General features: G+C 44.1%; 1 protein-coding gene across 1 annotated transcript in view; it reads right to left on the reverse strand.

Moving 5' to 3' along the window:
- The window catches only part of NSG2 (neuronal vesicle trafficking associated 2), a 64,161-nt gene extending 41,457 nt beyond the window's left edge, over window positions 1–22,704 (reverse strand). Inside the window, exons 1-3 of the mRNA XM_011740101.2 lie at window positions 22,532–22,704; window positions 21,511–21,661; window positions 3,570–3,653 (exon numbers count right to left, since the gene is read on the reverse strand). Of these exons, the coding sequence (XP_011738403.1) occupies window positions 3,570–3,653; window positions 21,511–21,639 (213 nt within the window). The 5' untranslated portion in view covers window positions 21,640–21,661; window positions 22,532–22,704. The remainder of the gene's footprint in view (window positions 1–3,569; window positions 3,654–21,510; window positions 21,662–22,531) is intronic.
- Window positions 22,705–27,670: the final 4,966 nt, after the last annotated feature.

The following is a 27,670-nucleotide window of genomic DNA, read 5'->3' on the forward strand; positions in this document are numbered from 1 at the left end:
CAGGTTAATTTTGAAATTCAAATCACAAGCTGTCCCCGATCCACGAAGGGATTGGAATGAGAAGGGGTGCACCTTTGCTGTTCCCAGGGTTCCCTCAGCCCCGGGCAATGTATCTGCGGGGTGACCCAGTGACTGTGTAACAGCACCAAGCTCTCTAACTGTAAATTCCCTGACTCCAGCCCTGGTTCTCTGGTGGAAATCTCCATCCTGAGCTCTCAGCCTGTTAGTTCCAAGGGGGGTCAGACCACCTGCTTTCCCCTCCCCACCCATGGACTCTGGGCACCTCACACTCAGAGCATCTCCCCAGCTCCCTACCTCAGCGGCAGGTAGACAAGCCAAACACCGAGTCCCTCAATGCCCTTCCTCCAACCAGGAGCAAGTGCTGTAAATTCCACCTCCACAGCAGCCCCTCCCTGGATCCTGAGCCCCAGCTTGCTGACTCAGCTCAGACCCTCAGACTCTTCTTAATTACCTCCACGCCTCCTCCCTAGCCTCCCTGCATCCACCTCTGCACCTGCAGGTGCATCCTTCACGGGGTTCAGAGGGAGCTCTCTTTAAGAAAGCGAAAAACCAGGCTAATTAATGCTTGCAGCTTTACATAAGCACAAGAGAATCTGCTCCATTCCTCCCATTTTGTTTCAAGTACAGGTCCCCCTCTGCCCATGCCTGACAGTCAGGGCTGACAGAGGGCTGCCCCTGAACCACAAAGCCCTTCTTTCCTGACCCCCAGGACTAATTGAGTCAAACTGCATGGGGGTGGAGAACTTCTACAGGCCCTGGTCCCTGACCCAGCACCCCTTTTTCTCTTAGCTGACTCATTTTGGTTCCACCTACTGCAGGCATCATGGCTGAGCAGAGAGGCCGCCAGACCCTGGCTCTGCACACTGGCTCTGCCACTTGCTGGTGGGTAAGCATGTTGTGTCACCTCTCGGAGCCATAGGGGATTATATCAATCTCTCACGGAGATATGAAAAAATAGCCACATCACCAAAAGTTGTCAAATAAGACAGAAAAATAACCATAGCCCTACATCACTGCTAATAACACAGCCATGGACAGCATTTTAATATTAATACATTTATTTCCATGTTGTTGTTCCTCTGTATTTGTAATTTTTCATAGCTCCAATCCTAGAAAGCATACAATTTTAATCTCTGCTTTACTCACTCAACATTCTCCCTTTAAGTATTTGCCCAAATTATTGCACTTCATAGCCATCATTTCAAATGACTGCTGGATAAAGGATTTTATTAAAAACTCTTTTTTTTTAATGTCATAAGTATATTTTAATAAACATTATAATTTTATTTCTGAATAACATCTTTTGGTAATCTTTAAAAAGTAATATTTTAAGTTATTATTAATTAGCATTTAGGCAGAGTCAGACATCACAGTTGATGGGACTTCACATTATTATTATTTTTTTAATTTATTTATTATTATTATACTTTAAGTTGTAGGGTAAAAAACTCTTAACACTCTGTTTTTTTTTTTTAAAAAGCACACTTAAAAAATAATTCTCATTTTTGCCTGATTATTGAAATAATTAAGTGCACATTGCATAAAATTTGGAAAGCATAGAAAAGTAAAAATTAGATGAAAGTATCTCGTAAACATATAATTTAGAGAAAACCACTCTCTGAGAAAAAAAGGGTAATTCTTAAGAAACTGTAAAGTAGTTCATCATGTGGATGTGTTCTCATTTATGAAATCACAAGAAAGTTGTTGAAAGTCTAGTTTCCAATACTTTAATTTTATAGCTAGTACTGCAGTAAACATTCCTACATGTGCACCTGGGAATATTTCTTGTGATCTCTTGCCAGGAAGACAGGTCAACTTGACCCCGTGGCCTGCGGCACCAAGATACCCCAGGCCTCTCCTGCAAGCTCTGTGCTCATTCATGCAGGTACCTGCTTATTCCTGCAAGTATTTGTGTGCAGCTGGGTCTTGGTCCACTTTCACTGGACCTGTGCTGTGTGGCAGACACTTAAAGTACAATAAAAAAGTAAGACCAGCCGCTGCTCTCCAAGAGGAGGGTGGCATCCAGGGAAGTTCCACATTCCAGGGGAGGCACACAGAGGGACCACACTCCTCCCCTGGGCCACATACTCAGCTGCTTCAGTATTCATTTAGTGGGGAGAAAAATAGTCAAAGACAAACAAACCCACATGTTTCTCCCCGCATACACTTCCATTCCCAGATAACCAACCACGAGTCATGTTCACTTTCAAAGCTCCCGGTCACAGTTGACATAAAAAGGCTACTATTAATTGTGCACTTATCCTGTACAGATCCAAGTTCTCTGCATGTATTTTGTACTTCATCTTCATAGCAACCCTACTATTATCTCCATTTGATAAGTGAGGCTTGGTGACTCGCTTGTGGCTACACAGCTAGGACAAGGTGGAACCAAGGCTCAAGCCCAGCCAGGCTGCTGCATCGTCCATCCACAGGACCACTTGTTCTACTGCCTCCAGGGTTGATTGTTTGCCTCCTAAGTATTTCAGATCTGCCTGCATCTCTCCACCCACTCACCAGCCTTATCTGATCTGCCACTGTTTTTTGTGTTTTTTCACTTGAATGACTGCAGTAGCCTAATAGTGCCCCATATTCCCTTTCATCCACTACACTCCATTAGCCATGTAAAAGCCAGCATACTTTTTCTAAAACACAAATTTAATCATGTCCCTTCTCTTCCTGAAGTCCTTCAAAGGCTTCCTGTTGCTTTTAGTATTAAACCCTAAATGACTTCATATAGCCTTCAATGCTTGGAACTGTCTGTCCTCCGCCCACTTCTGCCTCATCTGTGTCTGCTCCCCGCACCCTCCTAGAGCCCAGCCTCACTGTCCTTATTTCTATTCAGGGTTTCTATTTCTGTTTCTATTCAGGGTTGGGGCTAGCCTCCTTCCCGCCTCAGGGCCTTTGCACAAGCTGCACCTTCCTCAGCTGCCAGCACCTTGTACCTACTTCATACCCGCTTCCCCACCCACCTCAGCTCCTAAGTGACTTCCTCGGGGCATTACCTGGGGTTCCTCTTTCACCCTCACAAAGAATGCTTTGTGGCTCCTTCATGCAATTCGTCACAGCTAGCAACATATTCCCCAGTGCTGCTCGCGGCCCCTCCACCAAGAAACAGGAAATCAAGTATTAGGGTTTCACCACCAAGAAGCCAGCTTTTCTTTCCCCACCATTTTTTTTCTCATATTTGTTGCAACCAAGGACTAAAATGTGAGTTACTTACTGCATTTCCATCACATTTCCTGGAGATTGTGACGAAAAAGCAGGAGGAAGGGAACGGGAGAAAGGAGAAGGAATAAAAGAGGCATTTATCAATTATGAGATTTATCAGAACATTCCAGAGTACACAAGAATATGACAGACCTCAGAGGCAGAGTTCTTGTTATTTGATTAAACTCAGTGACCAGACCGTACGGCTTCAAGAAATCCTTCAGAAATAGCCTGCGTCATTTCCCCACCGACAGCAGTACTTGCTCCAAGCACGAGGTGTGCTGAGCTGGCTGGAGCCAGCCTCACCTTTACTCTTTCTATTATGCCATCAAGAAACTGACCGTAAATTCAGCAATTTTCGGCACCCGGAACTTTCCTTTGTTCTTCTGTTCCGGCTGATATTCCGTTCTTGTCTTCACAATCACCTGAAAGATTTAATCAGTGTGTTAGCATGCATGGAGACTTGAAACATTTTCCTTCCTTTTTTTTTTAGTAACCAGAATTTATTACACATGACATAAAGATCAAAAAAATAAAGAACCCCTCCCTTCAAACACACATCAGAGAAAATTCAAATTACTCATAATACTTCCCCATTCCAACAGAGACAACCCTAGGTAACAATTTTGATTACACCTTGTTAGATATTTGTATAGACTTATATATGTACATATTGTTATATATTTACTATTTATGAAAACATATATTTTATGAGATGAATTCATACTTTATAGTTTATAACCTGCTTTTATCACACAACGCTATATTTTTCTTCAATTTTCCAATGTAAACAAATACATGATTTTATTTTGCCTTTTGGTATAGTATAACATTTCACTGCATGTGTGTACTGCAACTGATCTAATGAAACTTTAATTGTTATACATTTAGGTTGCCTCCACAGTTTTGGTTATATAAACAAGTTATGGGATTGTTTGTAACTCAAAGGATAAATGGAGGGGATAAACACCCAATCTCCATGATGTGCTTCACATTGCATGCCTGTATCAAAATATCTCCTGTACCCCGAAAATATATGTACCTACTATGTACCCACAAAAATTAAATAAATAAATATGAAAATAAATAAAATAAAATAGAAAGCTGTGATGAAGATTCTGTTTCCAAATCTTTGCACACACACTTAATTCCAATTTGATCTGGGGACTTGTAAGAAGAAAAATATAAAGTTCTGTTGAATCTGTTGTATCATCTTATTTTTCTAAAGTCTGAATATTTTTGCAGAGGTGGTTAACATCCTATCAAGATATGCTGTCAACCTGACAAGACATTTATGTAACTCCATCCCACTGTGCAGGCAAAGTGAAAGAAAAAGAAACCTGACAGATAATCAATAACTATTGCCAAGTGCTGCAGTGCCATGGGGAACACGGAAGCTGTCTTAGCCTCAGGGTCTCACCTGTGAAAGAGAATAATTCTAATCATATCCCTATTTTGTAAGGTTGCTTTGAGAGTTAAGTGAGATGATAATGAGCAATATTTTTGAACCATTTATTATGTGCTGGAACTAGATCAAGCACTTCATATGCCTTACCTACCTATCTCTACTATTTCCACTCTCCTAACAAGGAAACTCAAACTCAGAGATGCTAAGTCACTTGCCCAGGGTCACACAGCTAAAATGAAGTAATCTTCTAACCATGATCACTCCTACTTCCCAGTATGACTTAAATTAACAGAATTTTCACTGAAAACGCCCACCAACTTTCCCTGGAGACAACAGTCAAGCGTATTAACTAGAGCAAGAATTCTTCTATGAAGAATGTCCTTCAACACCTGTGAGGCATGCCATGGACTCAATGCAGCTCAAAAAGGAAGGGATAGGGACAGCACTACCACACATCAAACATCTACCAGGTGGTACCTAAACCCAGCTAACCTATGGCTGGACTTACGGGGGTTAAGGAGGCCCTGGGCCCCAGCCCATCAGCACCCCACCCTCTCTTACCTCTAGAACGCATTTCCAGATGGAAATTCTGCTGTTGTATCCCACCCTCTTTGCAGTCTGTTCCTCCAAACAACAAAAAGAGAGCCCGTGGCTTCCTGAAACAGGGAAGCAATGCAGCCAAACATGGATGAGCGCTGACAGAGGGTGGGGCAGAAAGATGCTCTGTGATTTTTATTTTCTTCCTACCCTCTAGGCCAAAGAATAGGAAAACAGAAGCTCTTGTACCACAGATAAGAAAAATAATTCTCATACTTTGTGCATTTACTACATAGCAGGCAGTGAGCATTTGACATGCCTTATCTTACTTAATTCTACACTATAAAGCAGATACCGATATTGTCAATACTGTAGGGGAGTGTACAAGTGTGGGCTGAGTTCAAATCCTGGCTCCGGCACTTACTAGCTGGTGACCTTGGATGAGTTGATGAAGCCTTCTGTGTCTTGATTTTCTTAACTATAAAATGGGGAAATCACCATGACCACCTCGTCGGATTGCTTGGAGGCATAAATGAGTTGATACAAGTTAGACATTCAGAACATTAATCCAGTAACATCTGGGTGCTATCACATTTTCTTCCATAGATGTCTGAGGCTGCAGGGTCACGCTACCTAGCCTATCAAGAGCAACACAAGGACTTCTCAAGAACAAGGCCATCCAAGAATGCCCCCAACTGACCTGACTAAAAAAAAAGAGTTTGAGGGCCAGGCGCAGTGGCTCATGCCTGCAATCCCAGCACTTTGGAAGGCTGAGGCAGGCGGATCGCAGAGTCAAGAGATCGAGACCATCCTGGCCAACATAGTGAAACCCCATCTCTACTAAAAATTAAAAAAAAAAAAAATGAGCTAGGCGTGGTGGCGCACACCTATAATCCCAGTTACTCAGGAGGCTGAGGCAGCAGAATCACTTGAACCTGGGAGGCGGAGGTTGCAGTGAGCCAAGATCATGCCACCGCAGTCTGGAGACAGAGCGACACTCTGCCTCAAAAAAAGAAAAAAAAAAAAAGAGTTTTGGAAGAGGAATAGAAGTTTCCTGGGAGGACAAGACAAGGGAAGACAGTCTCTGCAAAGTGAACCACAGAGCCAAAGAAACAAAGGGGTTAAATAGCATGAGATCTACAAGGACCCACTTTGCTGGCATGTGAACGGCAATTCGAATGCGAGAGCTGGAAGCTAATGTAAACAAAAGAGTAAATGGTAAAGCTCCTAGGCTAGTTCACAGCAACCTGGGATGGACCAGATGAAAGAACATACATGCAGGTGCTTTGTGAACTGAAAGGATATTCTACAAATTCCAGTTATTAGAAATATTTTGTATATCACTAGATCAACTGTCAGATTATGAAGTGGTAAAGAAAATTTAGATGTTTGATTATTTCTCTTAATCTACAGTTTTAGAAATATTCACAAACTTAGATTTATAATTTTAATATCTCCCCATGTATGTGTGTATATACACATATGTGTGTGTGATATATATATATAACGCATCTATTAACATATATATAATACATGTGTTTCCCGGTCAGCATGAGCCACAACCCTTGGAGTAATAATTGCTTTTTGTGGTAGGCAGCATTCTAATTTGGCTCCAAAGATTCCTGCCCCATGCTGTTCATGTGCTGTGTAATTTCCTCCCTTTAGAATGTGGGCTGGACCTGTGGTTATGATGGGCTAGTCCGTCCCATGATTACACTGTGCTATGTAAAACTCCAGCATAACAGACTGGAAAGAGATTCTCCACTGACCTTGAAGAATTAAACTGACATGCTGAAAGCGAGCCATGCAGCTAATACCTGAGGGCAACCCTCAACCGGGAGCCAACAAGAAAACCAGGACCTCAGTCCTCCAACCACAAGGAACTGAAATCTGCCGACAGCCTCAATGAGCTTGAAAGAGGATCCCAAGTGTCAGTGGGAATGCAGTCTGGCCAACACCTTGATTTCAGGCTCATGAGACCCTGTGCAGAGAATCCAGCTAGCCTATGGCTAGACTTCTGACCTATGAAAACTGTGAGATAATAAGTTTGTGCTTTTTAAGCCACTTAATTTTTGGTAATTTGTCACACAGTGATAGAATACTAGTCCACCTTCCCACATTGCCAAGTCTATCTCAATCATCTCTTGGCTTGATCCCTTCCTTTCTAGATCTACAGTCCTCCGACTGGTCTTGAGCATCTTCACATCAAATGTTGTACGCAAACTCAGAGACCAGTAAAATTTTTTAAAAAATATTAAGAAGTACTTGCTTCTTAGTCTTTCTCTCTCCCTCTCTGTTCTTATAAACATCCTTCCCTGAGCTTTTGAAAAAGCTCAAAACCATTTCCATTCTGTGCCAACTTAAAAGACCCCATATTCTAACCAACGTGTTGAGGCAGGAGACAGAACTGAAAAAAATTACTGTCAGAACAAGGCCACGAATAATTGTTACAGGCAATATCATTCTCATTGTCATAATAATAAAGAGTTTGAGGTTGATTCTCTAGCATCCATCTCTTTCTTCAACCAAAAGCTCTATGATATTACTTTCAGGAATCCACCCCTGCCTCACTGTGTGGCAGCCATGTGGTTCAGTGGGATTGACTCCTTCCTCAGTGACAGTGATGGTCCTTAGTGAAATTGAGCCAATCAGGGTCTACCATCCTGTTGATCACACAATTTGATTGACTCAGACATGGGCATGTTACCCAATGTGGACCAATGAGCTATGAGGTAGTATTGACTAGTGTCTTGATGAAAGAAGCCTGGCAGGTCTTCGTGAGTGACTCTTCCTCTGGATGGTGTGGTGAAGTCTTGAGTCCTGGAATTGTTGCTACCTTGATGGGAACCAGGAGAAGAACGAAGGCAGCACACAAAGAAGGGCAGAGCCAAGAAGAACCCAGAGAAATGGAGCTGGGTCCAGATGACATCCTACCCTGGGATTACACCACGCCTGAAGTTAGACCTACTCTGGGATCCACAGTTATAGGGCAAATATCTACTCTTTGGGCCTTAATCCAATTTTGGCTGGGTTTTCTGTTACTTGAAAGAAAGCTTTCTATCTGATACACATGTCTTCCAAGAAAACCCAAGAAAATGAACTGAAAGGCGATTAGAATTTAGTCAGGTAGCCAAAACTAAATAAGTAAACCAAAATCAATAGATTTCCTAGGTGTCAGCAAAAAGTCAGCTCAAAAACATAATGGGTCCACCAAAAGATACAAGAACATTCATAGCAGCTTTGTTCCTGATAGCCCCAAACTGGGAACATCTCAAATGTGCACATCTCAAATATGCACTAACAGCAGAATGGATAAATTGTGGTTTACTCAGAAAATGGAATGTCTCAAAGCTATGTTACATATGCATTGATGAATTTCATAGACATTACATTGAACAAAAGAAATTAGACACAAGAGGTTTTTATATACTGTGTGATGTCATTTACATCAACTTCAAGTATATGTATAATAATTTATATGTATAATGTATTTATCATAAAAATATACCACTCACCATTTGCCCAGTTATAGGGTTAGAGGGTACTGAAGTTAGGCAGAGTTGGGGCCATAACCCTCTCTTCAAATCCATGTCCTGCTTTGCCGTGAATCCCTATGAAATTCTACTTAGGCTCTGAGTGACTTTCTAATGAAAACAGTCCCTTTAGTTTCAGGTCCTCACTCCTCAAACCACAAAACTCAAATACAGGCCAAGAGACAGGCGGATGCCTGACACCATGTGAGTCCTCAGTCATCTACTCTTTTCTTTAGCTAAGCCACATTTTCTCCAAAAGCAACTCAGGCTGCTACACAATATTTTATCTTCATCCCGAGGAAGTGTTAGCTCTTTGGAACTCCATCTCCATTTCAAAAGGTCTTGGCCTGTTTGCCTGGAACAAATGGACAGTGCTCTGCCTTCATCTTCTTCGACCTCTCAGTCGTTTTTGACAAGCTTGTTCTCTCTCTCCTCCTTGAAAGGTTCTCCTCCCTTGGGCCCATGGCAGCCTCTCTCTCGGTTCTCGTGCTGGCTCACCCATCAGACCTCCTTAGTCTCCACTCCAGGCTCCTCCTCTTTCTGTTGACCTCTCAGTGTTGGGATTTCTCAAAGCCAGCTCATGACTGCTCTTCTTTCCATCTACAAGACCCCTCTGCATGTTCTTACTCCCATCACTTCCAAGTTCATTGGTTTTTTTGTTTGTTTGGTTGGTTTTGTTGTTGTTGTTGTTGTGGTTGTGGTTGAGACAGAGTCTCACTCTGTTGCCCAGGCTGGAGTGCAGTGGCATGATCTCAGCTCACTGCAACCTCTACATTTTGGGTTCAAGCAATTCTCCTGTCTCCGTCTCCCGAGTAGCTTGGACTACAGGCATGTGCCACCACACCTGGCTAATCAAGTTCATTGTTTATCCTCATGACTCCCAAATTTATACTTCCACTCACATGTCACTCAACACTCAGATGACCCTATTGGACATTCACCCTTGACCCTCCTGCCCCAGCCACCTCACTCGCAACATCTTCATGCCCTGTAATCCCCTACTTAGAAGATAACAGCAGCATTATCCAAACCACTGTTTGTGTCAAATCAAACACAGATACTTCTCATGATTCCTCCCTTCTCTTTAGTCTCAAAATTCATTCCATTATTCCACCCATTCCAGCTCCAGCTTCCTCAAAAATTTCCCTTAAATCAACCCAGTCATCCAGTTACACGACCTCTACCCCAGTACAGGACATCGTCATCTCTCTTTGGATCTTTGCCCTGGACAGCTTCTTTGTTTCCAAACCCGGGGAAAGATCCCTCTATATTGAGGGAGAGACAATACCAGTAAACCTTTAGAAGACATCCAGGAGGCCAACACCTGAGGCAACTACAGAGAAGCAGTTTTAAGTGGCCAGGGAACAGGATGGCTGAGGTAAGTAGGTGACAGGGAGGAAGCTAGAGAGGCACATAGAGGCTCTGAATGCTATACTAGGCACCTTGAAGATTAATGTGAGGGCAGTGAAGAGCTGAGGAATGATTGTAAATGAGAAAATGGCTTTGCAGGTATGCATTTCAGGCACAAGAGAGGCCTCTGGCCACAGTGAAGGTACACTGCGTGGGGACCGGCAGAGAGCAAGGAAAATACAGCCCTACAAAGTCACTGCATCACTGCAACCAGCCAGCTAGAGGACTTGCATAAAGCTTAGTGTTTTGTTCCTATGGAGTAGAGCCAGAAACATTTTCCTTCTATAAACGATAGAGTCACAGTTACATCTTTTTAGTACTCTGAAAGGGAAAGCATAAGAAATGGTAGCCAATCGTAATTAATTGTACCTTGGAGTTATCAGCGTGCATAGGCAAAGAGAACAAGAAAGGAGAAAAATAAATTTGCAAAGAAAGCCTCTCTTCTAGACATTCTTTTTCCCACAGTTAAAAGAAAATGGAGCAAAACAGAGCCCTGAGTGCTTTGTCTATCAGCAGAAACGAGAGAAGAAAAGAGGAGAGGGAAGAGGCAAAATTCCTCCTACTCTTTTTATTCTTTAAAGTGGGGTTTTATAGATATTTGGACAAATGAAACTCCAGGTTTTCAAATACGATTGTGGATTTGGGCAAAGCAATAACTTTGTATTCTTTCCATATTTACATGTTGGATCCCCATTGTCCTGTCAGCTGCTAATATGAAGAACATAATTTAACATAATTGGCATTGTGAAAATGGGATAAATTATTCATCCCTAAAGGACCCCTCATCTGGATATAATTCCCATTTCACTGGCAAGGCCAGATAATGCATGGTGGTTCAGATGGTGCAAAGTACAGATCATAAAAATTTAAAATACTACTTCCCAGGATTATCAATAATGAAGAGGTTCCCACATGGAGGGGTCCGAGGATTGGCAGGAACAATAAATAAAAGTGCAGAAGTGCTGACAAGGAGCAAGATTGTATTTTTATGAGCTGGACTTGCACAGTCCAAAAATAGATCTAAGCTGTACCCATCATCCCTGGAGCAGAGAGACAGGTTCAGAGCCAGGACAATGAATGGCTGGCACTGAGTCCCTACTATGAGCCAGGCATGGTGCCGGGTGCCCTGAGAAAGCAAAGGCCCAGCAAGAAAAACAAAGTTTATTCCATGGAAAGAGCTCTGGACTGAGAGCTGGCGTTCATACTAGAGACCTGCTTCCGACCCAGTCTTACTGTGTGACCTGTGGCACATCCCTTTCCCGCTCTGCGCCTCAGTCTCCCCATTTGTGAATTGATGGGGTTGGACTCATTCAATTCTCATCATTCTCCTGACAACATTCTCTCCACGCCTCAGTTCTCTCCTTATGATTATTCCCATTTTTCAGATGAGGAAATTTAGGCTCCAAGAGTTCAGTCGCTTGCCTGTGATCAAATGACTGGCCTCAGGTTGAGCTAGATTCAAACTCAAGAATATCATACTCTCTCCTACTGATCATGGTTTGGGGTTTCTTGTAAAGGTACCCACTACATGCCTGGCACTGTGCCAAACACTTTACATCCTATATCTCAGCAAATCTTCTCCATCATTCTGTGAGGTAAAGGTAATCATTCCCATTTTACAAATAAGGAGCCTGAGTCCCAGAGAGCAGAAGTGACTTCATAACCTCACATGGCCACTAGGAGGCAGAGCCCAGACTTGAACCCAAGCTCAGATCCAAGTGCCACCTAACACTTGAGCTCTCATCCTGGGGAACCAGGACATAACAGGGAGGCCATAAAAACTGTGGAATGAATGAGTGAACAAATAACTTCTATTTCTAAACAGAGAAGGCGAAGTTGCCCAGATGGGGCCTGCGTCCTTAGTTGGGAGCTTCCCCCATTTGCACCTATCGCTCCTTACTCCACACTCCCTCTTTGGATTCATGTTTTCTCCTGGGCCCTTGAAGGTTGGTTTTGGGCCCCAAACACAAGGTAAAATGTCAGTGCTCAAAAGACTTAAGTGGCAGTGTTGTCCAACCCCATCAATTCACAAATGGGGAGACTGAGGTGCAGAGCGGGAAAGGGATGTGCCACAGGTCACACAGTAAGACTGGGTCGGAAGCAGGTCTCTAGTATGAACGCCAACTCTCAGTCCAGAGCTCTTTCCATGGAATAAACTTTGTTTTTCTTGCTGGGCCTTTGCTTTCTCAGAGGCTGTATAAAAGCTAGTCTCAAACGAACTATCTGCCTCAGTAAGTCTGTAACTCCCCACTTCTACGGCAATGCATAGCACGGGGCGAGACGAGCTACTCTCCATGGGATCCTCTACGGGGGACTTCCAGCTCCTTCTGCTCTGAACAGAGGCAGGCTGCCTGGGCTGGAATCATTACAGTGGAGCCCAGAGCGCTGCCACCTGGGTCTTCCACAGTCCAGAAGCCCAGGCCATGTCACTGCTCACCTCTCTTTGCTGCCTGGGGTAGCCCTGTGACCTCCAGAAACAGGGAACCTGATTCTGGGACTAAACAGATAAGGTTAAGAACAACAACAATAATAATTACACCATTGCATTAAGCATCTACTATGTGCTAGGCGCTATGATAAACGTTTGCTATGTATTTTCCTCATTTTATCTTACAACAAACCTCAGAGGAAGATGTTAGTGTCATGAGGAAACAGAGGGTCACAGTGGTGAATAAACTTGCCCAGCGTCACAGTGCAAGTAGGTGGAGGTAGGATTTGAATTCAAACTGTGCTGTTCTGACACCTCCCTGTACAGACAGAGGCACTGGCTTCACCGTGATCTCCCTGCGTGTGAAAGTGAACAAGTTACATCCACTCCCTGAGACCATTTGCCATCTGTGAAACGGGGGTGAATTCTTTTTATAGAAAATCTAAGGCCAGGTGCAGTGGCTTCCATCTGTAATCCCAGCACTTTGGGAGACCAAGGCAGGAGGATCAGTTGAGGCCAGGAGTTTGAGACTACCCTGGGCAACAAGACTCCAGCTATAAAAAGTATTTAAAAATCAGCCTGGGTGTGGTAGCATGTGCCTGTAGTCCCAGCTACTTAGGGGACAGAGGCAGGAGGATTGCTTGAGCCCAGGACTTCGAGACTGCAGGGAGCTATGTATGATCACATCACTACTACACTCCAGCTTGAGGACGACAGAGACAGACCCTGTCTCTAAAAATCAATGAATAAAATTTGATACATTCTTATGGTAAAAAAAAAAAAAAAGATGAAAAGTATAGAATCAAATTCTTCAAATGGAACGCACCTACTCCAATCCCCATTTCCCAAACATTTAACAGTTTTCTATGTGTCCTTCCAAAACCGTCTTACGAATTACAAGAATAAAACATGCTCACACTGTGTGTGTTTCCCCAAATGGGATCACTCCACACCATTCTCTTTAAAGCTGTTTGGACGAAGCAGCGTGTCTGTTACATCTTTCCACGCTGGCGCATGCAGATCAGCCTCACTCTCAAAACCTCTGCTTAGGCTTCCGCCTGCGTGCGCCAGAGCTCAGTTAACCAGGCCCTTCTCAGGGAACAGTCCAAGTTGTTCCCAGTTCTTTTCAACATATAGTGGCCTTTGCAGACTTGAAATATATACCCATAGGGTAACTTCCTACCAGTGAAAAGCATACCAGTCCAATGCTATCCACAGTTTACATTTTACAGACAATGTCAAAATACCCTCTGAAAAACACTGCATCACATTACATAACCAACAAGAGTGAATTGAGGACAAGTTTGCCCCAGTGTTGTCAACATGAGGAAATATCCTTTTTTTTTTTTTTTTTTTTTTTTTGCGCCAATCCGGTAGGTAAAAAAAGTATATTTTGTTTAAAATTGTGTTTTTAAATTATACGGCATTTTTGTTATGTTTATTGTCATTACCTATTTGCAGGATCTGCCTAGTCAGAGACGTTGTCCCAATTTGAGATTCATCTCTTGAGATTCTCTGAAGAACCAGGGGGCTCTAGGGCCTGGAGCCTGCAGGGATGTGCATTTCTGCTGTTCCCTGGGGAAAGGCTACATTTCTCGTATCTTGTGTCTCGGGGAGAAAACGAAACCCTGCAGAAAGCCCAGGGAGAGGCCCAGAAGGCACACAGGCCTTAGGTCCCCTTTCAGGCCTCCCCTGCAGAGCATCATCAGGCCCCACACTGCCCCACACCCACCTGTGAAACCCCATCCTTCTCAGCATGCTCCACTTCTGCAGTCTCCTTCTAGAGCTATCATCTTCAAGAGACATATTCTAGATGCCCAGTGAAAGAAAGGAAACTATCTGTGCGCTCCCTCAGTATGCCTTGCACTGAGCTGGGCCCATTAGACAACTGTCACACTGTTTCCCTCACCGGCACCCTCTTAGGTAGATATTATTACCTGTTTTAGGGCTGAACAAACTCAAAGCCCAGAGATGTTAAGCAATGTGCCTAAAGCTACACAGTAAGTAAATAGCTTAGCTGAGATTTGAACCAAGGTCTCTAGGACTATAAAGTGCATATGGCCTACCATGCAAAATTTAAAACACGCCGTACATTAGTCATTAGTTTCTAAATATCTGTGTTCCTCTCCTCCCACAAGTAGGTAAGTGACCTCCTCCAAGATGCATAAAGACTTAATCATCAATAGAAAGAAAAGAAGTGTTTGCCCAGAACGCAGCAGCAGACCTGCCGATTATGGTTCACCTGGGGCTCTGCCAAGGTGGGTTGTGCCTGTCTGTGGTTTGCTTTCTGCAGACCTGCCGCCCTTCCCAGCACAACTGCCGCCCTTCCCAGCACACCTGCCGCCCTTCCCAGCACACCTGCCGCCCTTCCCAGCACACCTGCCGCCCTTCCCAGCACACCTGCATGCAGATCTTGGCTACACTGTTTTCCTTTGGTGCACCCTAGGATGGCCTTCCACCTGTCTGAGCCTGTTTCTGCACCTGTAAAACGGGGATCATGGTAGCAACCTCACAGGGGTTGTGGGGACACCTGGTTTATTGTGGCTCCTTAGATGAACCAAAGGCAGCAAAGCACCAAAGGCATGTCCTGAAATTTGATGTCTGCAGACTAATGTTCCAGCTTCGCAGGAGCTTGCTCCCATGGCCTGGAGAAAGTCACCTAGATTTGAGTCTATTCCCTCAGCTACCAAGTAGAGAAACTGAGTCCAGTTTTAAGCTAGGCAAGAGGGGGATCAGCCAGTAATTTCCACTGCCCACTGCATGCCAGGCCTAAGGCTACCAGGATGACACAGCCTCAGGTCTAGCTGGGGCCTCAGGTCTAGTGGGCAAATGGAGCAGAGAAAGCAAATTCTCCTCCCAACCAACCTGGCACCATGTCTAAATACCATCAGCCTTCCCACCCCACTGCCACTGCCCCACTATCCTCTCCTCCCTGAATGTAGCAGTGGCCTTTTAGCTGGTGTCAGACACCCCCCCATTCCTTTCTTCTACTCCCGTATTGGGGGTGCTTCAGACAACTCAGTCACCCCTGTTTTGGGGGACACTAATCTGGTGCTGTGTGGAGGACTGATTGAACAGAAAGAGGTAGAGGATGTCAAAAGACCAGGCATGAGACTGAGCCTGTCCCTTGTCCCTTGTCCCTAGGGTGGCTCACAGCAATGAGGGCAATCTTCCAAAAATCAAACTCTGATCCTGTGACTCTCCTGCTTTAAATAGCTTTTGAAAAAAAAAAAATACACCAGGGCCCACATAAACTGGTGCCCACCCCACCTCATCTCTTAAGTCTCTCCCCATCATTTGACATCATCAGCCAACGTGGCCCCCTGATCATTCCTCCGCCCTCCTCAGGCCTCAGTTAGGCCTGCTGCCTGACCACCCTGTCATTATAATTAGATCCCCTATATGTCTTATCTCTCCTTACATTACAACACCTTGTTCTTCCCTTAATAGCCCTTCCCACAATTTGCATCTATATGCTTTTATTTGTTTGATGGATTGTTGGAAGTCTCTCTTCTTCGTTGGACTGGAAGCTCCATGAAAGCAGTGGCCAATGCTGTCTTTTCATTGCTGTGTATCTGTGGCCTAGCACAGGGCCTGGCTCACAGAGGGTACCCTGCAAGACTTGCTGGCTGGATGGATGGGTGGATGATGAACGGATGGGGAGATGGATGGATGGATGGGTGGATGATGAACAGATGGGGAGATGGATGGATGGATGGGTGGATGATGAACCGATGGGGAGATGGATGGATGGATGGGTGGATGATGAACGGATGGGGAGATGGATGGATGGATGGATGGGTGGATGATGAACGGATGGGGAGATGGATGGATGGATGGGTGGATGATGAACGGATGGGGAGATGGATGGATGGACTGGTGGATGATGAACGGATGGGGAGATGGATGGATGGATTGGTGGATGATGAACGGATGGGGAGATGGATGGATGGATGGGTGGATGATGAACAGATGGGGAGATGGATGGATGGACTGGTGGATGATGAACGGATGGGGAGATGGATGGATGGATGGGTGGATGATGAACGGATGGGGAGATGGATGGATGGACTGGTGGATGATGAACGGATGGGGAGATGGATGGATGGACGGGTGGATGATGAACCGATGGGGAGATGGATGGATGGACGGGTGGATGATGAACGGATGGGGAGATGGATGAATGGATGGGTGGATGATGAACGGATGGGGAGATGGATGGATGGATGGGTGGATGATGAACGGATGGGGAGATGGATGGATGGATGGGTGGATGATGAACCGATGGGGAGATGGATGGATGGATGGGTGGATGATGAACGGATGGGGAGATGGATGGATGGATGGGTGGATGATGAACGGATGGGGAGATGGATGGATGGATGGGTGGATGATGAACGGATGGGGAGATGGATGGATGGATGGGTGGATGATGAACGGATGGGGAGATGGATGGATGGATGGGTGGATGATGAACCGATGGGGAGATGGATGGATGGATGGGTGGATGATGAACGGATGGGGAGATGGATGGATGGATGGGTGGATGATGAACAGATGGGGAGATGGATGGATGGGTGGATGATGAACAGATGGGGAGATAGATGGATGGACTGGTGGATGATGAACGGATGGGGAGATGGATGGATGGATTGGTGGATGGATGGATAGATGGACGATGAATAAATGAATACCTCCCAGGGTGATAAGCACAACTACAGCTCTACTTATCGGTGGTCGAAGAAGGTGTTCAGGAGAGTTGCTTTCCGAACTGGGTTTAGAAAGATGAATACTGACATCATACAAGCAAAGGAGCCGTAAGGGCATTCTGGGCAGAAGGAATGGCATGTTCATGAAGGAGAAGGCATGGAACATCCTGGGGAGTGTGCGAGAGTCTAGGGCAGGGTTCCCCAGCCTTGATGCTGTTGACATTTAGGGCAGGATAATTCTTCCTAGGGCCAGGACTGGTGTGTCCTGTATACTGTAGGATATTTAGCAGCACGGCATCCACCCATAAAATGCCAGTAGAATCCTCCCTCTAGTTATGACAATGAAAAATGTCTCCAGACATTGCTAACTGTCCCCGAGGGAGACAGACCCACCTCCCTAGAGCACCGCTGCTCCAGGTAGGTCTGGCATGCTGACATTCGAGGCACAACGTGGGAGTGAAAAGAATGGAGGCCAGCAGGCCAGGTGGTGAAGGAGCTGGAGTGGCAAGGTCAGGATTCAGGGAGGGGATCTTGTGGGGTGAGGAGATGAGGAAGGTTTCCATGGGAGAGGGACCCAGGTACAGCCCTGGGGAGGCTTGGAGGCAATGTGGAGGACTGAGTTTCATGAAAGAGAGAAGCAGGAGGCCACTCAGGAGCCTGGCACTCCTCCCCAAGGCTGACACCAGTCTCTCCAGCACCAGGCAGGGAGCAAGCACTGGAGCCTCTGGTGTTCTGTCTGGGGGACCAGTCCAGGTCCCTTCCAGGTCCAGGAGCCTGCCAGGGGGAGGGCTTAAGAGGCAGGTGCAGCCACGGATGAGGGAGCCTAGCGTTTGAGGAAGCACTCTCCCAGAATGAGAGACTTCTTACTGAAGGCAGTGCAATGCAGAAAAAAAGCTGGAACATCAAGTACACTTCCAACCCCAGTCCTTCCACTCTTCATCTGTAAAGCTTAGGCAGGCCATTATATTGTCCTGAACCTCAGTTTCCTCATCAGTGAAATGGGGGCACTGAGACCCACCTTACACGGCTGCTGGGAAGATTAACTGAAAGAATCTGAATGCCCTGCATAGTCCCCTCCTTAGCCCAGAGCAAGTCTTCAGACATGTTCCACGAGAGGACTCCAGCTAGCCTCCAGACGCTGTTCTCTCGAAATTCAGACTTCATACTATTAAAGGATACTTAGAATACTGACTTTCAGTATTACAAGCATACTCTGTATTTTACATTTTCAAAAAGAAAAGCCATGATCTGACATTGGGGTCAAATATCCTTCCTTCTGATAACCATCTTAGCTTCAAATACTCACCATCTGACCAGAGCATAACCAAAGGGCTGACAGCTGTGTCAGGGCTCGCTCTGCCTCCTCTACAAAAGTCCTGTGAGGTGAGTCCCAAAATTAGCATCCCCATTCTATGCACTAGAAGACTGAGGCTGAGGCAACTTAAGAAACTACCCTCCAAGTTCTTAGCCAAAGCAGGCTGGTAAGAGTTGGAGTGGGATTTGAACCCACCAAAAGAGGTGGCTTCAGAGCCCTTGCTGGTCATCTGGACACTATTCTAAGCATTTAGAGGACCTTTGGCTTCTTCAGCAATATTTACTTTTAACATTTACTGTTCTCATATTGGGGAAAAAATGTAATTACTCTCGTAAAGATTCTAAAATCTAAATATTAGCACAGAAAACTGATAATACAATTCCCCACTCAGAGAAGACAGACTTAAGAGAGGAGAATGGACTGCACTGTGGGTCAGTGGCTGAGCTTGAGCCACAGACCACACGTGGGGACTCCCAGGCTGGCTCACTTCTCATCCTGCTGAGGTGGAAGGTTCTGGAACAGCACTGCCTGGGCTCTACATCCAGGATGCTTTCCCAGCTGTTTGCTGTGGGGAGCTACTTTACCCCTCTGTGTCTGAGTTTCTGTACCACAGTAGATATTCCCTCACTGGGGCTTATTAACTTATTAACTCCTGAAAAAAAGAAAATTGCGCGCATGTATGAGTGAGTGTGTGTGTGTGTGTGCACGTGCACGCATATAGCTTAGCATCAAGAATTTAGGAAGCACCTGAAAAATGGTGACATTATACTTTATAGTTTTTTTTAGCCAGGCACTTTATATATGAGGCCACATCTAACTTTGTTCGGACCATTGTGAGGTAGGTGTGATCCTCCCCATATCACAAAACAGGAAACTGAGGCTGCCCTGGTGAAAGACTGTGTGGTGACAATCAGAGTGTCAAACTGGGGCCCCTGGATCTTTCAGGATAATTGACTTCCCCTTGCATGCTTGCAGGCCCACCATGAGAGACAATGCATTATCCTTCAGGTTTTGGGACAGTTTCTGGTACACCTGGACTGGATACTCAGTGGTTCTCAGATCTGCCTCCTCTCTCATTGAAAGAATAAAGCCCTGGGAGGTGGGTGGGAGCCTAAGTGTGTGGCGGGGTGGGGGGGATCAGAGACCATGATAATCTCTAGATGACCTGCAGGCATGTAGAAGGCTAGGGGAGAGATGACCTCACCACAATCCCTTTTCTTTGCACACCTCTTAGAGACATGCAGATCTGCAAGGCTATAGCTGTTGGCCTCACAAAGCCCCAAGAGAATATCCCTCCCTTCTCTTACTAACTTCTACTTATATCTGAGTTCAAACTCCAACATTTCTACTTACTCCTTCTGTGAGCTTAGATAACTCACCAAATTTTCATCTATAAATATGAATGAATAATCCCTGACTCCCAGGGTTAATGAGCATCTAAAACAATGGTCCTCAACTTTGGCTGCATGCAGGAGCCACCTGGGAGATTTCATTCATATTAATGCCCGGGTCTCACTCTCAGAGACTCTGATACAGTTGTTCTGAGGTGTGGCCTAGAAAGCAGGAGTTCCAAAATCTCCCCAAGTGATTCTAATATGCAGTTCAAAACCAAGAAGCTCTGATATACATGTAGCAGGTACTCTATTAATACTGCCCCTTCTCATCTCTTTAGTGTTAGTTACCTGTTCAGAATTTATCTATAAAGGCTTTATCAGTTCCTTAGGATGGCTCTTAAGAATGCTCTCTGTCAGCCACCCCACCCTTGCACGTTCTCCTATTGACAATCTCTGCACTTTCAAAACAAACGATTCAATCCCTGGCCAATCAGCAGCCCCTTTATCTACCTTTGGCTTCTCTTCTATTGATTGCTTGAAGCCAATTGGTTAAGACACACAATGCCCTCCTGCAGATGCCAATGGGAAACCAAACAGATGGAATGATCCATTGTTCGCTCTTCAGTCAGGGAACTCCATCACTGGCCTCCAAGTCTCTCCCTTACCGTGTACAAAAGCTCACATAATAAAACCCCAGGTTGTCCCAGGTGAACCTTAAATGATACTGTTTCTCCCTTCTGTGTCCGTAACCCACACCCCACCTTTGTGTGAATGCCCACCTCCATTCTTCATGGACTACTCCCATGTCAGGAGATGTGCCATCAGCCAGTCACTCATTTCCAGCCACGCCTCCCCAAAAGACACTCTCCCGCAGTCATGCTGCTCCCCCAAAGCTCTCCATGCTTTGCCTTAAAATGCCTTCCTTTGCCCAATCCATGGTCTGCCAGGAAGATTTTTTACTCACCTTTACAAGCCCAATTCAAATGCTCTCCTCTGCAGTCTGCCTAACCTGTCCTCTCAGCCCCATTCCCAAACCCTCTCCACCCCAACAGAATTTAGTTGTTTCCACCTGTGCACCCTCACGATCTTTGTAATGCTCAGGTGTAACATTTACCAGGATGAAGTAGATTAAACTGTCATACTAGAAAAGGTTTTTGTAATTTTGTCTTTTTATAACTAACTTCTAGTATAGGGACAGGGTCTTAGCAGGTGCAAACTGAATGCTTGCTGGAGTGAATCCAATCCTCTGTCCTCAAATCTATACCTGTCAATTTTTGAAAGACCTTCCCAAAATAATCAAGATGAATTTTCTGTCACCATCTAGAAGCTTATTAGTATTCACCAGCTGTAAGAAAACTTTAACAAGGAAAGATCAATTTGCTTGCCCATTTATGCAGATATAAACAAAAAATGAATAAACACTTACCATAAATCTGAAATAATACAAGCGATGTCTCGGCTCTGGAGGAATAACTACATTTTACAAGAAAGGGAGCACATTTGGCAGATAAGGGGATGAAAGGGTTTGGGGGGTGGAATTTTTTGCTGCTTTATTTCCTGAGATGGGGGGAGCCTGGGGCCTAATGAGAACAAAAGCACCTGCTTTACCTTTTCTGGAGCAGGCAGCTGTAAGTGATTAACCTCCAAGGGAGTGATGAGAGGGACGGTCTGGAAGCCATCCTCAACTGAAGGCGGCTTGGTTCCCTTCTCGCTGGGGTTACTGTTCAGCTTCACCATCCTTACGCCTTTCTTCCCAGACCTAAGGCAAGCAGTGGGATTCTGGTTACAGCAGGAGGTGAGGCAGAAAGAGAGGGCTGACGACAGAGAAAACAGCACTGTCCTCAACAGCTCCACTCAAGGGGCTTTCAATCTGCGATCAGTCATTGATCTTCCACTAGATTTCCTGACATGATTCCCACTGTCCAATAAAACTTCAATCATCAAAACATGCCACCTTCCCATGGGGTTCAACAGCACTCAAATTTAAGGAATTCAAGGAAAATCCTAAACCTACACACAAAAAAATATAAATGTAAAACAAATACACTTTAAGAGCTAAAGTGTTCACACAATGCCAGTAAAAAGATTATACTTAGTGCAAAATGAAGTCCTATTATACCATCCCCCCTGCAGCATGATAAATTTCACCTCACCACTCTGGTTGCTATTCTATTATGTTGGTTTTTCAATCAGTAATACCCTAAAACACAATAAATACATTCAATGTCTCAGTGTGTACCCTGTTACATCATATGTGGATTGTACATGAGGTGCAATTTCCTAAAATAAAAGCAAAAAAAAAAAGGCTAGCTTGAACCTGATCCTGTTATTCAGCCATGGAATGACTCCATTTCCTCAATAGCGAAGGGCCATTTTTTTTGGTTCCACGGAAAGTTAGCAGCTCCCATATTGCAGGATTGCCAACTAAATAAACAAATCACATTTATTCATCTCCAGATCCCTTAGAAGTCTAATGGTGCTCCCCTCCCACCCCCAGAAGCTCAACACAACTGAATTTCTTCTCTCAATCCTGCTGATGGAACGTTTAGACAAAACAGGGTTGTTGTGGGGGTGAAAGGGTTTGGAAGATATTGGGGAGTGGTTATAGCAAAAACAAATGCCTACTTACTGTGCTGCACTCTTGTGGGGTCAGAGCAGATTCAAGCCAATTTGAAGAGGAGGAGGACGGCCGGGAGTCCTCCCTCCTCAGCCCGAGCTTGTGGTGCTGAAAGGACAGCGCCTCGCGTGTGTCTGGATCGGAGCTTCTGAGAGCAGGCGTGAGCGAGCGGGGAAGAGCTCCTGGCAGCTGCCTGCCTGCTTGCTCGCTCGCGCCCCCTCCTACCGGGGAACGCGCTCCCACACCATCTGTCATCTGGCACCACCTGCTGTTTCTTATGCATGACCACAACCACTGCATGGGGCAAAATGGTTTCAAGAAAGTGGGAGGGATTTTGGCCAAATCAAAAATAATAATAATAATATGCACCATATAGTAAGTAATTCTTGAACCTTTGGAAAAACTGGAAAAGCAGGCACATTCATTAGGGAAGAGATCGCCTCCTAAGACCTTCCAGAACAATATCATAAAACACAGAATGGTTCAAGACCTCTACTGTGCTCTGACCCTGTGGTCAGGACAGAAGGGAAATATATTTATTGTGTATCTTTCATGCAGTGGGCACTTTTCCAGCCTCTTTCAGACTGTTTCCCTCATTTGCAACATGGGGTTTCTAATAGTACATACATGATGGGGTCAGTACAAAGCATGAAATGGGATAGCATAGGGAATGCATTTAGCACAGAGCAGCGACTATGGCAAGCACTGCATTCACATTTGCTACTACATTCAACATTGTACTCTGATCATACAGGTCAGCCAAGGTAACTAGAGCTGGAATTTGAAAGCTGATCGGTGGCCACCAAAATTTGTATCCAGCCCAGGACATTATATGGCTTCCAAGTTGGTGTCTGGAATCAGAGAGGGCCAAGTCCTAGTGTCTTCTCTACCAAATTCTGGCTGTAAGGATTTTGGACATTTTGTATTCATTCTTTAAACCTCCCTTTCCTTATCTCTGGTGTAAGAATAATAATATCTCTCTTGCAGAGTGATTGTAAATATGAGAAGAGATTGTGCTCAAAGAAACTCTTTATTACTTAGGGACAAGGTTCTGAATGGCTGAATTATTTCATTCCTGGGGATTGCGCATAGATTCTCTTCAAATCCTCTGAGGTCAAGGCTGTTGCCACTGTCTTCACTAAGCTGTGGTTCAAGCCACTGATGGTTGTTCATTCCCAGCTGCAGTGCTGTTTATGATGCACTTCATGAGGCGCAGCTGTCTTGGCATTTGTAATAGGGTCCCCTTTTGCTTTCAAAAGTATTCTAGTTTATGTGATAAATTGTTAGGTCACCCTAGTTAGTGCTCATGTGCTGAGCACACACTCTACTAGCTAAAAGGTCAGGAGAAAACTTAGGTATTATATATACTGTTCAGTAATGAAACATGTGGAGAGGGGCGTGTGTGGAGGCGGGTGAGAGAGAGAGAGATTTTCTGAGACAACAAAGGCTAGCACATCTGAGCTGCACAGGGCTATATTAGTAGAAGTATGCATATATATGGTATGGGAGTGTCCCAGTAAATGTTAGTCCTCCACTCTCTTCTTTCCGAAGACCTAGATGATTTTTCAGGTGCAATCATTGTGACAGCACAATGTGGACAACCACGTGGAGTCAATTGTGAACGCTTGTGGTTAATCCTGTTATTGCTGCCTCCAGAGGAAAAAGAAATTCCCTTTGACATGTCTTGTGATTGATTCATACGTAGAAATCACACTTTTAATAATTCCAAGCCAAGCTTCTGCACAGCAAAGGAAATAATTAACAGACTAAAGAGACAACCTATAAAATGGAAGAAAATATCTGCAAACTATGCATCTGAACAGTGGTTAATACCCAGAATATATAAGAAACTCAAACAACTCAACAGCCAAAAAAAAAAAAAAAATCGGATTTAAAAATTGGTGGCCAGGCACGGTGGCTCACGCCTGTAATCCCAGCACTTTGGAAGGCCGAGTCGGTGGATCACAAGGTCAGGAGTTTGAGACCAGCCTGACCAACATGGTGAAACCTCGTCTCAACTAAAAACACCAAAATTAGCCAGGCATGGTGGTGAATGCCTGTAATCCCAGCTACTCAGGAGGCTGAGGCAGGAGAATCACTTGAACCTGTGAGGCAGAGGTTGCAGTGAGCTGAGAACACGCCACTGCACTCCAGCCTGGGTGACAGAGTGAGACTGTCTCAACAACAACAACAAAAAAAGGCAAAATACCTGAATAGACATTTCTCTAAAGAAGACATACAAATGGCTAACATGTATATGAAAAAGTGCTCAATGTCCCTAATCATCAGGGAAATGCAAATCAAAACTACAATGAGATATCACCTCGCCCCAACTACAATGGTTATCATTAAAAGACAAAAATAACAAATGCTGTCATGAACGTGGAGAAAGAGGAACTATTATACACTGTTAGTGCAAATGTAAATTAGTACAGCTATTATGAAGAACGGCGTGGAGGTTCCTCAAAAAAATTAAAAATAGAACTACCATATGATACAGCAATTCCACTACTGAATGTTCATTTAAAGGAAAGGAAGCCAGTATGTCAAAGAGATATTTGTACTCTCATGTTTATGACAGCACTATTCACAATAGCCAATTATTCAATATTCAATATTCAACCCAAGTGTGCATCCAACAAATAAATGGATTTTAAAAAGCTGATCTCTCTCTCTCTCTCTCCATATATATATATATGCACATATATATACACACACACACACGCACACATATACAGTGGAATACTATGCAGCCACAAAAAAAATAAATTATGTCATTTGTGGTTACATGGATGAACCTGGACATTCTGTAAAATGAAATAAGCCAGGTACAGAAGGACAAATACTGCATGATCTCACTAATGTGAAATCTTAAAAAAAAAAAAAAAGTTAATCTCATAGTAGTAAAGAGTAGAATAGTGCTTACCAGTGGCTGGAGATAGTAGGGAGCAGGCAAGAAGGGTTAGAGATTGGTCCAGGGGTACAAAGTTACAGTTAGACAGGAGGAATAAATTATGCTGTTACATTGCACAGCAGGGTAACTATGGTTAACAATATTGTATTGTATATTTTTAAAAGAGCTAAAACAATTTTGAATGTTCTCATACAAAGAGATGGTAAATAAATGAGATGGACATGCGAAATAGCCTGATTTTGTCACCATAGAATGTACACATGTATCAGCTGGGCATGGTGGCTTACACCTGTAATCCCAGCACTTTGGGGAGCTGAGGCAGGCAGATCACCTGAGGTCAGGAATTCAAGACCAGCCTGGTCAATATGGTGAAACCCTGTCTCTACTAAAAATACAAAAATTAGCCAGACTTGGTGGCAGGTGCCTGTAATCCCAGCTACTCGGGAGGCTGAGGCAGGAGAATCACCTGGACCTGGGAAGTGGAGATTGCAGGGAGCAGAGATCATGCTACTGCACTCTAGCCTGGGTAACAGAGTAAGACTCCATCTCAAAAAAAAAAAAAAAAATGAATGTATACATGTATCAAAACATCACACCATCCTCCATACATATGTACAATTATTATGTTAATTAAAAGCAAAGTTTAAAAAAATAATTTGAAGCCAGAGGTATTGAATTTAGTAAGGCTCAAGCCTGTCTCAAGGCAGTGGGAAATTCAGGCCTCCTGATATGTGAGGCCAGGAGAGAAGCTGCAGGAAGAAACAGACGGCTGAAGTGATATGGAAAACTTTCTCCTGGTTGGCGAGGTCCTATTTTTTCTTCTTCCAGCTATTTTGAAATATACAATAGATTTTTATAAATTATAGTTACATTACTGTGAGAAGTTCTTAATACAATAGACTACTATAGTATAACAGACTATTTTTCTGCTATGTAACGGTCTTTTTTTTAAGAGACAGGGTCTCGCTCTGTCACCCCCACTGGAGTGCAGTGGCACAATCCTATTATAGATCACTGCAACTTCAAACTCTTGGCCTCAAGTGATCCCACTGCCTTGGCCTCCCAAAGCACTGGGATTATAGGCATGAGCCACCTACGCCTGGCCTGGAGTTCTTTAAAATGTTTGTAGTTGAAAACAAAAATATGTTTGTAGTTGAAAAGAAGTAGTTACAATATCTTCTGATGAGGTATTCAATGTATGTAGAGTAATATATAAGACAACTGCAATACAAAGAATTGAGGCTAAAGGGACCAATATGGTGGGAATGTTTCTATATTCTACTTGAAGCGGCAAAAGTATTTATTCTAACTAAACTATGCAAAGTTAAATTTTTCTATTGTAATCTCTAGGGCAACTAAAAAATATACAAAGAGATATAGTCAAAATGCAATAGATCAAATGGGATACAAAAAAAGTTTCAAAAGAAGGCAGAAAAGGAGAAGGAGAGGAACAAAAAAAAATTAGGGGACAAGAAAACAAATAATGAAATAGTAGACTTCAAACATATCAGTAATTACATTAAATGTAAGTGGGCTAAACTAATTAAAAAGTTTGTCAAAATGGAGAAAAAACACAAACCAAATATATGCTGTCAACAAGAAATTCACTTCAAATGTAAAAATATAAGTAGATTCAAAGTAAAAGTATGGACTCTGGGCTTTCAGCTCAGAGGAAGTCAAAGTGCAACCTTCTTCTGTCATGCAGCATCTGATTTCATCTAACATCAGCTGCCTCTTCCATGCCGTTCAGGTTCAAGCACACCAAGATGAAAGTTGTATACCTCAGGTACAGTGGTGGGGAAGTCAGTGTCATGCCTGCCCTGACCCCTGAGATCAACTCCATGGATCTGTCTCCAAATAAATGTTGGTGATGACATTGCCAAGAAAGCTAGTGACTGGAAGACCCTAAGGATTACAGTGAAATGAACCATTCAGAACACGCAGGCTCAGATGGAGGTGGTACATTCTGCCTCTGCACTAACATCAAAGTTCTCCAAGAATCACTCTGAGACAGAAAGCAGCAAAAAATAAAATAAAATAAAATAAAATAAAATAAAATAAAATAAAATGAATAAATAAAAGTAAGCAGGTTGGAAATATCATTTTTGTTGCAATTGTCAGCATTTCCCAATGCAGCACTGACATTTAGCTAGAGAACTCTCTGGAACCCTTAAAGAGCTCCTGGAGACTGTCCACCAACTGGTGGACTGCACTATTGATGGCTACCACCCTCGTGG

This window comes from Macaca nemestrina, chromosome 6 (assembly GCF_043159975.1).
Source record: "Macaca nemestrina isolate mMacNem1 chromosome 6, mMacNem.hap1, whole genome shotgun sequence".
Lineage (NCBI taxonomy): Eukaryota > Metazoa > Chordata > Mammalia > Primates > Cercopithecidae > Macaca > Macaca nemestrina.